The following is an 18,202-nucleotide window of genomic DNA, read 5'->3' on the forward strand; positions in this document are numbered from 1 at the left end:
ACTTTCTGCAACAAGTTGATTATGCATATACAATCTATCAACATTTATAGGAAACCAGAGTTCTTAATTAGGAAGAATATTCTCTGAAATATGATTCCATCTGAAAAATGGACTTAAATTCATCACTTTAGAATAGGTATTTGTCTACTGCCCAGCTCCTTTCAGAAGATATAAGTGTAAGTATCAGGGGGAACCCTATTGTACTAGCCACAGTACTGACAGTATTTGAATTTAGCATCTTCTAGTCTGAAGCATAACTATCAGTTTATTTGGATATAGAAAAGACTACCCTATAGAGTTCCAAGCAGAATTTTTTACTAGCCACCAGGTGCTTCCTTTTGCCAATACAAAACTGTCATAGGTTGGAAATATTGGGGGGGGGGGGGTATTCTATTCCTATCTGTTAGATGTGGGGCAGTTATCTTCTGTTAATTGGGCAGCTTTCTTTATCTCTTCCACAACCAATCCTCCCTCAGGGAGAAATCTTCTGTTAATGGGCCATTGAGTGTCACTGCATGACTGATAAAACATCATCATCCCACTGGGAGATGCTCTGCCCAGGGGAAAGAGCCAAGCATTCCTACCTGGATATAATCTGAGATTTGGAACATCACAGGCAGCTTTTTCCACTGGATTCCCAGAGAAGTAGCTGTCTTCCCCACTGGATTCCCAGAGGAAGACCAGGCCCATCAACACCACCACTGGACCTTCAGAGGAAAACTGCATCCTTCTACGGGATCACTGCTCCAACAGAACCGCACCTGTCACTGCAGGAGGACTGCAGCCACCATTTTATCAGACTACTACCGACATCCTGACCTGAGTGTCAGGATGAGTGTTCTATTCTTACTCTGTCAGTAGTTTTTTTTGTTGTACTATTACATTTGCATTTTTAGTCTTCCTAGTAAAGAACTGTTATTCCTAGTCCCGTATCTTTGCCTGAGAGCCTTTTCATTTCAAAATTATAGCAATTCAGAGGGAGGGGGTTTACATTTTCCATTTCAGAGGAGGTTCCTGCCTTCCTTAGCAGACATCTGTCTTGTCAAATCAAGACAAAAACATATTTTGATCATCCTATTTTAAACAGATGGGGAAAACTCTGAAAGAATCCATGTAGGCAGTTTTAAATAATGTTATCAACAGACATTTGAACTTGATGTAAACTGTACTCTGGGCAGTTCTATTTTTAGAAGGCCATGAAACCCATCCCTGACTCACCAAATGCCACTAGCACTAAATGCACTACAATGAAAATCTGCATCTCTCCATTGATCCTGTCCTCCCTTTCTTAATCTCTTCTCTCTTTCAAGTTAAGAATTCAAAATATTTTCTCTTTTTTTCTAGGTTTGTATTTCAAGTCTGGGGATTTTTTCCTTTGCCTACAAAACAAGTCCATGTGCCTGCTCTACTTAATAAAAGATGACTATAAGGCACTGAGAGTGTCTAGGAAACTACTATAATTCTAAAATTAAAACCTATCCCCAAAACAGACTTTCATTTACTTGCATGCTTTACTGAGCCAATGTCTTTGCTATTCCCCAGTACTAGATAAGGTTGCACTTTTACACAAAATATTGAATTAGACCAGATTCACAGCAACTTCTGTGTGTCTCCCCCATGTCTCACACTAAGAGAGATACAGCATCCTCTTTTCTTGTAAAGAAAACTACAAGGTATGCTAGTAGTCCAATTCATTCTCAGGAAAACATTCCCAGAACAATGGTAACACTCATGAGTAAATGTGGGATGTGCCAACATTAAATCATCCACTGGTCATCTGTTCCATCCCTAAGAAGGCAAAAACACAACTTACTGACATCAATATCATAAGGATATCTGCAGAAAACACTACTCCTAAAGCACTGTACAGAAGTTTTAAAATGAAATAGTAAAACAAAGCAAAGATATTCAGGTGATCTCAGTCACAATGAAAACTTAACAGCAGCTCCACACTTTACTTATCAGAGGTTATAATACTAAATAAATATTTTATTCTTTAAAAATTTATTTAGCCAGTTTACAGATTTGTTCAAACTGTCAGAGATGATCCATACTCAGTGAGACCTAGGGGTTCCCAATTATCTAAAAAATTACTGGAACATGCTTTGACCAGTCTGAATCACACATAATACATAAAAACCTTTATGGTTGCCTCTGGCAATCTCCTGAAAAATAAAAATTCTGACTTACAGTTAAGTCTGCACCTTGTAAAAACCATGCACTGTAATTCTGTAATTCACACAGCTGTGGAATCAAAGTACAACATTAAAATTAATCTAGTGGTGACTAGCAGATAAAAAAACTAAACCAAATACATTTCATATGATATGTAGAGATTTTCTGAGTTGGTCAAGCAAATCTTACCCCAGCAGAATTTTAGCATGAACCTCTTTGTTAGTCCTTGAGATTTCTCTCAAAGAGGTAATTTCTGCATCAAACCAAAATCCTCTTTCTTCTGGTGTCTCAACATTGTAGTTAACCATCACCACATCACCCACTTTTAGCTCACTCCACTTCAGAATGGTTCTTGCTCGGGGTCGAAGATTAACTGTGTCCATTTCTATTATGCCATTTTCTGGGTACCTTGAAAAGCAAAACCAACAACACCAATGATTATGACTATGGCAACAGTAAAAAGAAAGTCACAGACAACTTTATTCAGAAGTAAAAGTTTTTAAATGTTCTTTGGGCACACAAAAAACATAAAATCCAACCTATTATCCTTTCAAAAATATGGCTTTCCTCTAAATACAAACGAAGAATTTGTTTCATCTCAGATGGGAAAAATAGCTTCCATGAGTTTTTAAAAAAAAAATCAGTAAATGTATATGCACTTCTCAATAATTTAGTGTTATTTGACAGCACTCCAACTAAAATCCCAATGCAGGAAGGAAATTTGAGATGCTTTTTAAATTTGAGATGCTTTTCATTTTAACTACAGTTAGTAGTTTTCATTACAACTTTTCATGAAAACTACAGTTTTCCTATATTCCTCTGAATAAGGAAACTATTACTTGATTTCTTGAGCCTGATTACTTGATACTAGAGCCTGTATTTGCACGTATGCTGGAAAAATAGCAGACTATAGACAGGATCAAAATACTAATTGCAAAAAAAAAAAAAAAAAAAAAAAAAAAGCTAGCCTGTAACAAAAAGTTAAAAGATCCTAAAGTGAAGTTACTTTTTCATACTGTGTGTAGGCAGATAATCTCCCACCACTTAGCTAGTACTACATGAGTTCATGGAACAAATTGCAAATAAACAGGTGCTATTAAAATTATCCCTTCTTAACAAACAATGCTGAGGATGATGTATCTGAAATTGTATTTTCATCATGAAATTACTGGCACTTTAACAAGAGTGCTCACAATTAAATTAATACACCTTTATCAAACCACATTGTTAAATATTAATGGCAACATCCTACTCTTGCTAATAAAAGTCTGGCTCTACCACTTTACAACATGCTTCCCCCTATAGTAAACAAGAATATTTCAAGGTCTTGGGAAAACTGCACTATGCAACTTACTAGTAGTAAGCTGTACTAGTAGTAAGTGGTACTAAAACAACTATCATTAAGAGCATGAGAATGACAGAGTATAGCCTGAAATCAGGATGTCTACTCCTGAACAGTTGACTGAAAGTCCACCAGTGAAACTGGACACATTTTAAACTAGTTCATTTTGCTTGCTTTATGCCTTCTATTGAAACTAACACAGCAGTTTGCAACTACTGATAGTTTTGTTTAATGAAGCATGAATGGCAAGATTTTAAGAGTGGGTGTACCTTCCAATAAACTAATGGCTAAGTAAAAGAACATTTCTCTAACTACTTAAAAAGTTAAATACAAAGCCTGTTTTTACACCAACATTTTTATAACCCTAATTATAAAATTCCTCACAACAGAAGTTACATCATACAAAGACTGTGATCAAGTCATTATCAAAACAATAGTTTCATACAATGTAACTCTCCACATTTCCTAAGGTTTTTTCCCATATTGTTTCCAAATTCAGCGCATACTGAAAAGCTAACATTTCAGGTTTTGCCTTTATGCCATCCAACTTTCACCAAAAGAATTACCATATTGTTCTACCATATTAATTATTAATATTTTAACTGTTATATCCACAAAAACCATGATTGATTCACCTACATATAATAAGAAAAGAGCAAAAAACAGCTATAGAGATCGTGCCTACTTTATTGAATGCCTAAATAACATCACATTATTGTACAATAGGCTACTGAAATCTTAAGACAGCTATGTTTGACCTACTAATCAGTTCCAAAAGTTTTTGCAGTAAACCCTTCCTAAAGGTTGAGAAGACAGCAAGTAGAACATAGCAAACACTCAGTTTACTTGAACTCTGAAACCAAAATATTGCCTAAACATCAGGAAACAAGAGGAGATAGATCAAAACCAGACACCATTTATGTATACAGTGAAATAATCAAATAAGAAATACATATGGAATCATAAATATAACAAATAAACATTTTAGAAGTTCCTATGTCACTATTCCAAAAAAATTAAAATATTTGACTTACAAGAGTTGACATTCATAAAAACTTAATCTTGATCTGAAAAATCTATTCTCTTCTGAAAGTAAAATATCTTCAGCTTCTGTTTTTCCTGGGCGAGCTTTGGACAAGGGTTTTTCCCTAAATTAAGATTCCTGTTGTCTTTCTCACCACTATAGAACTCAGAACAGATCCTTCCTATTGTACTGATGTGGAATTTCAAAGACTGTCATAATTAACAATGTCTCCACCTTTGTTCTTGGAAGTAATTCATGAAAAAACCCAAGCAAAAATATTCCCTGTCAGTTATCAAAAGACACTCCCCTCCAATCCCTTTTATAAACAGAAACTGTTTTCCAAAGGAAGAAAAGGAAGGCTGACTCTAATCAGCGGGTCAAAACACAAAGAAACGAACTGTAGAAAAAAACAGATGTCTTTTGCCACATTTTACTTTTCTTTTGCAAAGGGTTACAGATATTGAATGTTTTTACTGCTATGCATAAGGAGAAATGTTTTCATGGTTGCTGATGAATGCTACTAGCTATTTAACCCTTCATATTGGTCCACAACTGATACCACAGGCAAAACAGCAAAAGCAGTACTTGCCACAAGTTTTTGAGTTAGGCTAAAAATTGCAGAGTTAAACTCTGTATGTTAAGCTCAGTACCACTATTCATTATTATACTGATAAGTAAAGAGTACTTTCACTGTAAACTTGTGCCCTCAAATGTGTCTAATGCCACAATTTATTTAAATAAGAAAAAAATGACGGTCACATTAGAAAATGCTACTATCTCACATTCATTTTCCTAAAGTTTAACATGCCATTTGTAAAAATCACATTAATTTAAAATCTAATCTCTTAAATATGGAGGAATAATATTTAGCATACATCACAAGATATGGATGTAGATAAACCAAAATATAAAGAGAATAAATATGGTATTGTGTCCTCAAGAATTACCTGAAAATTAATTCTTGCCCATTCCAGGAAGTTTTAATAAATGACTACTGTGAGACATAAACATATGCTGAAAGTGTTTTCTCATTTATTGAGTTACTTTTAAAATCCTAAGATCACACTAAAGAGAAAACAAAAATTTTCACAGCAATGTTTTAATTAGCCTAGCATATATTTGTACAGTTGAAATGAAGATTATATGGCAAAATTAAACCTTTAAATTTAAAACAGCTGTGGACAGTTTCTTGGTTTTCCATCTTTTTAGGACATTTGGCAACTAATACTGAAAAAAAGGAGCTATAGCAGCAAGCATAATCCTAAGAATTTAATGAATATCTCCCATAGGATGTCTCTATTTACCTCTAATTTAATTCTTCCCTGTAGCATTTCCAACACTAGCATAGCAAGGACTTCTTGAGATTTCCTATCTTTGTAGACAGTCTCCATAGCAAAGAATTATTCATCAAGCAAAACTTCCAGTATTTCTTAGTTATGGCCAGATGGTTGGCAGCGGTTCCTAAAATGCTACAATGCTAGGATACATGGTAGTTCCATGTCAGAATAAACCCAAGCCTGCTCAGTTTACTGAGACCTTGCAACATACCCTCTAACACTTTTCCCAGCTGTTACTAGAACAACTAGAACCAGAAAAATAAAAACAAAAGTAAAGTCTTCCCCAACCACTCTCCACCCCAGTACAGTGAGGAATGATAGTACAGATGCACAATTTTAAAAATTATTTTCCAATACTAATAAAATGGAAGTATCATTTATTTTCTCAATCATAAAATTCAGAAATGAGTCATCCCAACCCCGGAAGGAAGGGATAGAAGGGCAAAAACAAAAAAAGGAACAGAAAGGAATGAACTCATGGAAGAGGTAAATCTGACTAAGAAGGTAGAACTGGTTAAAAACCACTCCCTTCTAACCTGAGGAAATAATCAGCCCAGTTTTGCTGTACTGTTTGAGAAAGCCAACACAGTGTTACAAAAAGCACTACACTGTAAGCCACAATTATTAATGGGAAAAAAAAATCACTGGGGTAGTCAAGCTGTGCACTTCCAAAAAAACAGTAGGTCTGATAATTTGTTATTACAAGAAAAACAAGTAATATATTTCAAAAGACAGACTTGAAGGGATACTGAATATCAATAAAGATAAAAATCAGTCTCATGGAACATAAACAAGATTTTGATAACTTTACCTAACAACTAATAATTACAGAACTAAGCAGCTTAAACACTGAGAAACTGTATCAATAGCCTGAAGAGAACCATCTTAGTTTCCCAATTACTTAAATTCTGAGTTTCCAAAAATGTAACTTCTAGTCTTACACAACTGTCCTGTATGGACAACATGGATACTCTGAAAGAAGACAGCCTGAAACAAGAGTATCAAAACAGAAGTTCAGAAGTGTAAGAAATACACAGAACATTCAATTTTTAATACATTAATTTTGTATTACAAGTTTAAGTAAGATGAATATCATGAAAAACAGGTTTACTACCTTGGATAGCAGACAAGTCATGCATTTTTTCAAAAAACTTTCCTCAGAAATGCAAGGAGAATACTTAAAGCTACTTCAAGATAAATTAACATGTGGTAACATTCAATCTTATTCTCACTGTTAATGCAATTTTTTAAACCAAGAATCAGTTTTAAACAAAAAAAAAAACTTCGTTATTATTTTAGTTGTTCTCTCAAACACCTGCTAGGACAGCAAAGCTTCCGTCCCTTAGCCCAAATCCTTTCTAAAGAGCCATAAGAAACACCTAGACTGTCTCCTCAAACTTCTTCCTATTCAGTTTGCACAAGGTGCCTACCATGTAAGAAATCAGAGTCTTACAGTAAATGCCTGTTGCCAAAACCTGGACTACAATACAAATACTCAGACATTATAAAATACAGAACAAGCAGTCAGAAACCCATTGCAAATGGGACAAATAACCTTACAAGGAACTAACTTCTGGAAATGAAGAGCAGCGGTGTGTAGCTACTCCCATAAAATACTTTCAAGTATGAATGATTCTGGTGGCATGCTTTCTAGTGAGGATATATAGAAAAAAAGACATCTGGCATATCAGCTCTGATTACTTTAAGATTGTCTAATAATCTATATGAGGTAAAAATTTTGAAGGAGTAAACAAACTAATCACTGATACTAGGAAGTGGAAAACAAAATTACATTGCTAGGAGAGTTGCTCCAAGTAGTCACTCAGACTACTTATAAATATAATTATATATATTTTGTGACTGACATAAGGTCAGAAAGAACATGTGGTACTCTTAAGAACAGATTGTCTTAACATTCTACTTAGCAGACAATACAGCTTTCATTCCTCTTTCTCTTCTGAAATTCTAAACTCTCCAACATAAACAAAAGCATATAAGTGCTATAAAAAAAACTACAGTCTATAGCTCCCATAACTTTGTCATGTTTCTAGTCATTAACTTCATGTCCTTCCCTTTCCTCACTTCAGTGTCTCAGACTAGAGTCAGGAATCTCATAACATGTATCCTCCTCATTTGCACTCTTTTCTGGGTCAAATGTATATAAAGAAAAAAGACAACTCAACTAAACATTTACAAGGGTTAATTGAGAAACACATAGCATGCAAAGGAATGTATTTTGACATTTCTTCACAGAAGACAAAACAGAGCAGTTTGCTGCAGAAAGCAGATACCTCTCAAAGAAGCAGGGAATCTTTCCTATATGAGGCCCCACTGGATATAGGATTAATTTCTTTGACTGATGAATGAAAAACACTGTAACATTCACCAAGTAAACCTAGTTTTTAGATATATTAGGAAACAAGAGCACTTCATTGTACAGTCACATAACTACAAAATTCAATACAACTTCACTATCAGATGTACACAGCCGGAAAGCAAAGTATAAGAAAGAAGTAGAGGCTACTTCATCTGAGAACGGCCCATAATGTCTTTTGGTGTCCAAAAATCAATTTATCAGTAGTGTGATCTAAGTGAATTCTCAGATTAAATCCCAGCCTACTACCTGTATGTGAAAATTTCATATTAAAAACATTCAGAAAATGGACCCAACTAAGCAAGTCTAATCTTCAAACCATTCCTTAAGAAAATAATAGCAAGCTTAATACTACTATTCTCTTGACAATCTCTTCAGCTGTGAATTACACTCAAGTAGAAAGTGGGTTTTTTTGACCAAGAGAACTCTTCTCCTCATTGCCCTCAGTATAGTCTGTGCTCTCCAGCTATAAGACTGTGTCTTGTATATTGCTTTAACAGCCACACAGGATGACTACACTTTTTTGACCTCTGTGGCAACACAGTGAAATCCTAATTTTCTTAACATGTGCGTGTGTGTACATCTTTCAAATCTGAGGGCATTACTCCACAGCTTATATTAAGCATGAAGTAAAGAGAAGCAATTAGTTCCCTAGAAGAAATAACTGCAGCATACTTTATATGGCATATGACGCAGATATTACCTCATGGTTTAAAATAAAATTCTCTGATTGTTATAAAACCTGAGGGGAATATCATCAGCCAGAACAATGGCCTTGTAAGAAGTTACCTACACTTGAGTCATACTTAATTTGTACTTGCATGTAAGTTGCAATACTGAAATTTCTCATGTGCAGAAACATCCAGCCTCCCTGTGGCTTCTGCTGAGGGCCTTCTTAAATGGAAAGACTTTATTACAAATGACTGAAACAAGAAAAGAAAGGACAAGACATTACTTGATTGCAATCCAAATACTTAGGGTAAACCCTAAGTCTTCCTGCTGCTTTGGGGAGCTAATGATCAAGAAGCCAACACTTGCAGAATGAGAACTTTCTCCCTGAAACTAAGTACACGATAACCAGTGCTACACCAGTAACAAACATGAAACACAATAAGGTAAGAGGAAATGGCAAATGCTGATATAACACAGCATTCTAGGCACGTCCTTATGGTGCTACTCTGCTACTGAAATGTCCTGTTTCTGATTTGGAAGTGATTCTTAAGCAAGCTTAAGAATGTGGTGGAGATCACCTACAGTTATCTCAGTTAATTTTAGGACCTTAGCATGTGCTGGCTTCCTCACAAGTCCTTTTAAATCAGCATTCAGCTTTTTTATGTTCCAGACAGGTTAATTTCTTCTGCATTTAAAGTCAGTTGCTGGGAGCAGAAGAAAGAAATGTATGATAGTTTTGTATGAACCCTGATAGCACATCCTTGACTTCAAAGTGTTTAATGGCTCCTTGTGATACCCACAAATGCAAATGTGAAATGGAAATACAGGGAAGAAAGTCTAAGGGGAGGAAGAAACACTGACAAAAACAGGAACACACCTTCAAACTGCTGACATCAGGGAAAAACCTGCATTCAGAAATTGAAAGCAGAAGATGAACTGCCATGCAGAAGTTATATAGCCAGAAAGGGATGTCAAGAAATCTGATACTGCCTGAAAGTCAGCATTGGTAAGAAAACTGGTATTTTGGTGTCTTGCTCACTGGTGAAATTAGGGCTCTCAAACAAGTATAAATCTTTGAACTGGAGTCAAAATTCTTGATAAGTGCAATTTGAAACCGAGTTCTTTTCCTCCCAAGGGCCCAAGGTTTTCTCTCTGCAGAAATAAGTGGACCTTATAACTATTGCAGCAATTTAGTTAAATACTAGACACATAGCTGGGGTGGGGCATGGTGGTGGAAATGGTGGGAGAAATCTACTACAGAAACAACTCACCAGTGCTGTTATCTACAAAATCACTGAGGAATGTGTAGTACCTCCTATCTGCAGCAGTCACAGCTGGAAGGAAAGCTCTGTTTAATCAGAAGGTGGTTACCCCTTTGAGATTACTATAATTAATTCTTGCCCAGAAAGGGCAATTTCTCTTAACTATACTCTTTGCAAAAAGAGCTCTCATATTTTTTTCCTTTCACATTCACTCTAACTACACTACTTAAACAAGAAACAGAAAGAGGAACAAATGAACACTGAACCCCTCTGAGGAGGAACACTTTTATGAAATCTAAAACTGCATATTAAAGCATCTAGGTTTTGTACAGGACTTACGTAAGTCTAGCAGCACCTGGTGCTAAAGCCAGCTTTCTCATTTAAGAAAAAGGCAAGTCCTGCTTCACCCCTTAAGAAACACTGCTATGGGAGAATGTACTGGTCCAGGGGGTAGAGTAGACCAATTCAATGCATTACAGGTGACCTGACCTATCCCTGTAATCCTATCAACTGTAAACTTTGTGGTGATTGGGTTTTTTTCAAATTGGAAAAGCATCAGTTATGATTTGAGAAGTTGTGCATTTGTGCCCATCTCTGACATACAGTTCTTCCAATGTATTAAATAATTTTGATGGCTTTACTGGCACCAGGTTTATGTCTTTAATTTGTAAGTAATTTTTACTCTATATTTTTACTCTATCTATAAAGGAGATTGTGTCATGTTTGTGTCATGTAAGAACACCTGTTGTAGGAAAGATGGAGCTAAAACTATGTCACCCATGAGAGCCACCATCTATCAGAGATAAAAAAGACAAAAGCTTCTCCAAAACAGCACCACAAGGACAGACTAGAAAATGCCAAGTACATCTGGCAGCAAAATGCTTAATCCAAACCTGAAAAACAAAACAGCCACACACAAGTAACTGTGTAGGGCACAGTACTCACAGTAAGATATGACGCATGAAGAACAGGAGTGAAGAGATAAATTAATATGTTTCTGTAGCAGAGAACAGCTGTGTGTCAAAGCACACCATGATCTTCCTACTTATCCACATCAAGCAAAGAGGTGGCAGAATAAAAGTGTTGTCTACAGACATCAGACGTAAACACTAATGTATGAAAACAAAGTGGTAGAAGTACAAATGTAGTTACAATAGGAATGTGCATGTTGGGTAATGCTAAAAGAAAAAAAGTGAGCCCCCAAAATAATTGTATCAGGAACATCTATCAAGAACTTTCACTCATAAATTTACAAGTTGCAGCTTCCAATAATGTTTCTTTCCGAAAGCTCTAACTTCCAATATCATAAGACTTATCAGTTTAACTGTGACCATCTTGCCACATTATGCTTCTGTGCTTTACCTAATTTTGTTGACTAAGTGTATAGAGCTGCTACACATAAGCACCTTGTAGGAGTAAAAAGACTGTCTTCACTTGCTGAAAGGGAAGCACACATAAATAGAGGTCAATCTCTTAGTTTAGTAAGACTGTAACTGTACCAAAGAAAAATCAGAACTGTTGTGAAACTTTTTCTACTTCTGTAATTCCAACTCATAAAAAAATAATACATCTAAAAAAAAATCACCATAATTTCACAGCAATAGTTACAAACACTTTCTCAGAAATGTACGCCAATTGCTAACTTACAGATATCCACAGTAATGTAAAATCAGATAATATTAAAGACAAGTCTTTGAAATCACACCACCAAGGACAGTAATTGCACAGAAAAATATTTTTTGTTTTGATCATAATAGTTGACTACATAATTTTCAAATTTTTAATTCTCTAACATTTTAAGTAAAATGCTTAGAGACGCAGATATGGAATCCAAACATAGCATAGAGTCCAAAAAGTGCATTAAATTGTATCTATTATGTACAAGAAACAAAAAGTCCTCTCTGTAATTCAGATGCAGTAATGTACTAAAACTTGTAGAGTAGAAATAGTTACTGTAAAAAAGTGTTGTGGAAATCTACATTTAGTTAATATTTAATTATTAACTATTGTGTTGTATTCAGGACACTCTGAATCCTTCTACCTCAACCTTATATTTCACAGACTACAGTATTTTTACTAATCTCAGTATCAAAAATTTAAAATACTCAAGGGACAAAAAAAACCCTAAACTAACTTGAAAGAACTCTACCCTTAATGCCCTCTTCCTCCAGTTCAGGATTAGTTTCAAGCCCTCAGTCACGAAGTTCTCAATAACAAATCTCTACTATAAGCACAGATCCAAAATTTTGTGCACAATTACTCTATTTGGAATAAAATAAATCCAAATTAAGTAACACAAATTTGCTTCAATGGGAGCTCTCCTTCAACTCTATTTAGAGGAATTCCATATACAGCAGAAATATTTTTTTTTAAAAATTTTTAAAAACCTTACTTGAAAAAACCAACTGTAAAAATTTGGTTATATAGTTCTTTTTCTTATGTAGAAAGGATGCATATTCTTATATAGAAAAATATTCTTATAAGGAGAGGATACTAATACTTCACAAATATTTAGGCATGAAAGACATCATTGCTGCCAATGGATTTGCTATATCCAACTGAAAAGCGTTATAAATTTTTTTTACTTTTTCTTTTCTTGGTTGCAATATTGAACTTGCTTTCTTTGATTCCAAGCTTCTTCAAGAAATTCTCAGTTTATACAAAAAAAATAACATGTGATGTCCTCAAAATAGTATCGGGAGCACTTACTCATCGTACTTGATATGATAAATAGCTTCTTCATCAGTGTCCATACAGTCTGAATAAGATGTGGAAGGTGTACTGTCCAAACTATTTGCATTTTCTCTAGAATGATCTTGATTTAAGTTTCCATTAGTCCTTTTGTAAGTGCTACCGCTCTTCCCTTGAGGTTTACCATTCTTATGTCCCTTTGTTGCTCGGGTAACATTTTCTATATGAGCTTCAAACCAGGCTCCAATGTTGATATCACGGGCATCCACCAATTCATTTATCTAAAAGGAAAATTCAAAAATGATTTTATGCTCATTTTATAAAACACCAATTATTAAGAAAAAAATTAATCTGACAACTTACTGTGCTACTGCTTAACTTTGTTATCAGTAAAACAATCAACGATAATAACTACTTGCAAGTTCAAGTAATATGCAGTCATAAATACTTTTATTTGCACTTCTAGTATTTTATTGTTCTTCCTTCATTAAAATCTAGTATAAATATAAATTATATGTCATTTTAAAAAGCAATACTAACTTTTTTTTCCCTTCAAATCCAAAAATTTTCCTGATCTCTTCCACTGTCCTTTTCTCTTGTTTCACCCACTGTTCTTTATGGCTATGATAAGCACACACAGTATTAAAATACTAGCTCAAAACCAAAGAGTTTACAGACCTTCCTGAGCCTCCAACCTGGAATTATTATTTAGCTTCTACCTTTCTGTCCTGCAAGATTTTTTTAATCATTAAAGACTCAAGGACAGATGCAAAAAAAATCTAGATGTCATGGTTTGAGAGGAAGTAAGTTTTCTGGGATATGCTGTGGTCACACCAATAGGTGTTCAGATTGGAATATTGGCACCTGGTGTGACCACTGGGGACATTGGATACACCTCTGAGAACACAGGGGTTAAAAGCAGAGCACTCCCAGGGGAAGCTCTCTTGGGTTCCAGTGAGGAGAGAGTTCGGATCTCTCCCTGGTCCAGCTGCTGCTGCTGGGCAGCCATGCGGCCGGGTGAGGTAGGCTGGGCCTTGGACAGACATGGGAGGTGAAGAGGCCCCGGCATGGAAGGGTGGGAGAAGCACCAGGAGGCATCGGGCAGCCCCCCCGAGAGAGAGAGAGGTACAGCCTGTGCCTGTGACTGCTACCTTGTGCCGGCAGCGCAGCCGAGAAGGAGAAGAAGCAGGGAGGTGCAGCGAGAAGCTGTGGGCGTTTTGGGCAGGCAGAGCCCGAGATTTTAACCCTTTTTTGGACAATGAAAACTTTGCAGAACATTAACCTTTCCTAGAAGAGAGATAGAGATGAAATGGAAGAAGGAAATGTGCAAGTGTGAAGGTCTGGTTAAGTGAAAGATGGCGGAAGATTAGAGAAGAATCTTAGGTGGGAAGAGATGATGGAGTGGCCTTAGCTGGACTTTTCTTGTTATAGCCATGGACAGAACCATGTTTCCTGTGACACAGAGACTGCATCCAGGGGGAGGCAATGGTTCAGAGCCAAGAGGGTTCAGTGTTGAGACCCCTCAGCCCCAAGGGGTGAAATTTGGGGGGGACAGGTGTCCCAAAAGTGAGACTGTGCTCTTTTTGGAATGGGACAAAGCATCCTTAAAAGGACAACCCTAGAAGCAGCTCTGTTCCATGCGCAATGTTGAGAGTACTGGGCATGGAAGGAAGAGGTCACGATGGCAGATGTTCTCCAGGCGGTGCCACGAGTGACATGGAAGCACACGAGGTTTCAGCTGTGTTTCCTGGGGAAGCCTATGGCACAAGATGGACTCCTCCTCTTGATGAATTGAAAATTGATTATCTAAAGGATGGTGATGGACTGAGAGCTGAAATCTGGGGGATGGATGTATTGGAATTTGGTGGGGGGAGGAGGAAATGTTTTGGAAGGTTTCCATTTTCCCTGTGTGTTTCTTTTTACTTAGAGTTGTAGTTTAGTTAATAAAGTTTTCTTTTCTTTATTTCTAAGTGGAGGCCTGCTTTGCTCATTCCTGGTCACGTCTCAGCAGACACTAGGGAGAACGCATTTTCATGGGGGCACTGGTATAGTGTCAAACCATGACACTAGATTGCCACCAGAGTCAGCCAGAATGTTATGACTGTAAGAAATGGAACTCATCTCCAGAACTTCTCCCATCTGTACCCACAGTATTACTACTGGTATTAAGCAAACGAACCATTTTACTATTCTAAATCTTGTTGCATTTTCTCAAGTCTTCAGATAATAAACAGATGTTCCCTTAATAATACCGAGAATGCTGAAATAAAATATTTTAAAAACACTTCAACAGCACATCACCTATAAAAAAATTATTACAACAGAATTACTGCAGATTAAACATCAATATGAGACACATGCAGATATGCATATACATAATACACATATGGTTTAAGCTACAGTCTTTGTCAGGTACCAACATTGTGCCATTCAGATACTTACTCTCACACACTCCAAAGGCTAATTTCTAAGATATTATAATAATAATCTTAATGTATTTTCACAAGAGCAAAATTCAACAAGTTTTAATATTTAGAGTAAAGCAATCCTTCAGTATCTGAAAGCACAACTGACAGCAGTTTGAGCTAACAAATTTATTCCATTAAAAGAATTCCTGGTTTACTCTTGCCATTCCTCTTCTTCAGATAACTTCCCAAACCTTATGTTTTGTTCTTCCGCATATGTAAAATACCAACATGTATTTTTATTTTCTTAGAATTTCCAGTATTCAAAGTACAGCTTATTACCAGGACGACAATTTCAGCCACATGACAAACAAATCGGAGAAGGAGAGCTGTATTTTAAATCTATCAATCTCTTTTAAATAGATTTTAAATATGATTGATTTTAAATATGAAAAGTGAATTCTGACACTTCTAAAAGGAACCTTCATGTAGGCATCCCTATGTAATCTTACATGTTTGAACTAGCTGCAGCTCAGTGGTGCTTTACTTCCTCTTCTCCAAAATACAGCTGAATGAGATACACACTATTAAGGATTCCCCATCTGCTGCTACTTCATGCAACCAGTTATGCAAGTGCCAAAGAAGCCATGGTAGTCAAGTTAAAATCCATCATATCCAGATCCAGAACAACAAAAACTAGTAATAAAACAATACATCAATGTAAACTCCCTTAATCATTCCTTTAAAATACATGCATAAGTAATTACATGTGAATAATTACACAACATACTTCCCACGCTTGCAAAGAGTCAGAGCAAATAATTATTACCACAGACTCCTGAGGAGCATAATACAATAATTTTGTGCAAGTGGAGTTTGGTGTAAGAACTGTTTTATAGTAGCTATTTGTGAACAGTATTAAACAAACACTGATTTTAATTACAGATTCCATTTGTGTGGGGTTTTTTTCCAAGCCAGTGTTCTTGGCTAAAATGTTTTTACTGCAGTCAGTGTTTTTTGAAAGAAAAATTGACCAGAAATAGAATCAGAAAATGAAACGCATATGCTTCTGAAAGAGCTTTGTTTTTTCTAACATCATTCCTGCACACCCAAGTCACTGTTACTATAATTGCTCTCTTGCAACTCATCCTGTTATTCCTCTTTTTGGCCATTGTTTAGCCAAGGTAATGTTGTTCAGTAACATCAGGTCCATCTTGGGATGGTCTCCCAGTTCTTAGACCAGATACCACTAACAATTCTTAGTAACAAGGAACAAGAGTTGCACATAAATCCATCCACTGCTAGTCCTTCAGAGCCCACAGAACTGTATCAGATGTCAGGTACAACTGGACTATAAAACAAGCTACAATATTCTTATTTATATAATACACAATGACCACACAGAGAAACTCTGTTTAAATCAGTATTTTAACCATCTAACAATAATTTATTATTAACTTTTAGTTCCAATACCAGCTCTACCATTATTTTTTTAATAGTTTTTTGAATTGCAGGTTCCATACCAACTAACTTTCCTTCTGGTAGCTGAAATCAGAAGGAGAGAGCAGAGCACAGAGGTTTGGAATATGCACAGCATAGAGTAAGTAACAGGTATCTTGTTGAGTCTAGCTCTGGATGAAGATCCAGCAAGACACAGGACTTTGCGCAGACAAAGTAAGTTAAAACATTTCTTGAAGTAACTAAACTACTCCTTATTGTTTGACAATGAAATGCAAAAATCACGAAATATATCCACCTATTTAGCCACCTAATGTACCTCAGTTCATTAGGCTCTAGGCCTTTTCTACTGACTTGCATTAAGTAAGTTTGCAACCTTTGAACTACAATACTGGGTAAAAAAACATTCTTCAAAGTCTTCAAATACTGTAATCAGAAATTTGTATCCATTCATACTGTTATCTACAAATAACAAACAGTGAAATTACTATACCCTTAATTTTCTCTAGATATACTGAAAACACATTGTTGACTGAAAAAGTAATACTTCACAAGTAATGAAGGAGAAAGTGTTAGCACTCTGGAATGAGACATCACAAAAATTTCAGCTGACTTGACAAAACAGGTTTCCTTGAGTATGGTTGCTGATATCACCATTTTCTATTTTCTGATTTAATCCTGAACAAAGCAACTAAGAGACTACTTGATATTTAACACATTTAAATGTAATATCCTTGAAAAATAAACATTTTAGTACTCTTTTCCTCAGATCAGTCTTTCTCGTATTACCTCTTACACTCCTTGATTAATTGTAAAGCTTAAGAGCTGAAGAACTGGAGCTCTTCTCATTGTAATAAATAGATATAAAAGAAAAAGGAAGCACACAAGCTTGAGTCTCCATATTTAAGCTATTGATTTTGTGACTTCCTGATTTCTCAGAGAACAAACAGAAGTCTAACTGAAATTACCTTGCATATGTGTGGCAGCCTCTGTTGCATTAACGCTACAGAAATTTGGTAGAGAATGAACCCCCTGGGGTTCCAGCTGGACTTCAGAGATCAAGAGGGCTGGGTGCCACTGGGCTTGATTCCTGATTAATTCAGCACTATGTCAGGTTGTGTTCAGTATCCAGATTCATCAATAGTGCAGCTCATTGAAGTACCAGGTGGCGGGTTCAGGATCGCCAGTGAGCAATGCACTAACCAGAGAGTGTTAATATGTGTCATGACAGAAGGTAACAGTAACAGAGATCTCCTAGCACTGTAAACACCTATATGTTAATACCCATGTATACTAATAAATGTTTATATATATATGTATATATATATATATATTCAGCTATAATAATAAATATTCCCAAACATAAATAAGTATTCATATGTGTGTGAATAAATACTCCTGGGTCTGCTCCAATGCAACTGAGAGGTAAAAAGCCCACCTAAATGTGCCCCTTCAGGGAAGG

General features: G+C 35.9%; 1 protein-coding gene across 2 annotated transcripts in view; it reads right to left on the reverse strand.

Annotated features, from left to right (window-relative positions):
* UHRF2 (ubiquitin like with PHD and ring finger domains 2) overlaps positions 1–18,202 on the reverse strand; it is an 82,178-nt gene that overhangs the window by 49,141 nt on the left and 14,835 nt on the right. For both annotated transcript variants that reach the window (XM_058043465.1, XM_058043464.1), the window contains exons 3-4: positions 12,896–13,158; positions 2,365–2,583 (exon numbers count right to left, since the gene is read on the reverse strand). In XM_058043465.1, coding sequence (XP_057899448.1) covers positions 2,365–2,583; positions 12,896–13,158 — 482 coding nt within the window. The remainder of the gene's footprint in view (positions 1–2,364; positions 2,584–12,895; positions 13,159–18,202) is intronic.

This window comes from Melospiza georgiana, chromosome Z (genome assembly GCF_028018845.1).
Source record: "Melospiza georgiana isolate bMelGeo1 chromosome Z, bMelGeo1.pri, whole genome shotgun sequence".
Taxonomy (NCBI): Eukaryota; Metazoa; Chordata; class Aves; order Passeriformes; family Passerellidae; genus Melospiza; species Melospiza georgiana.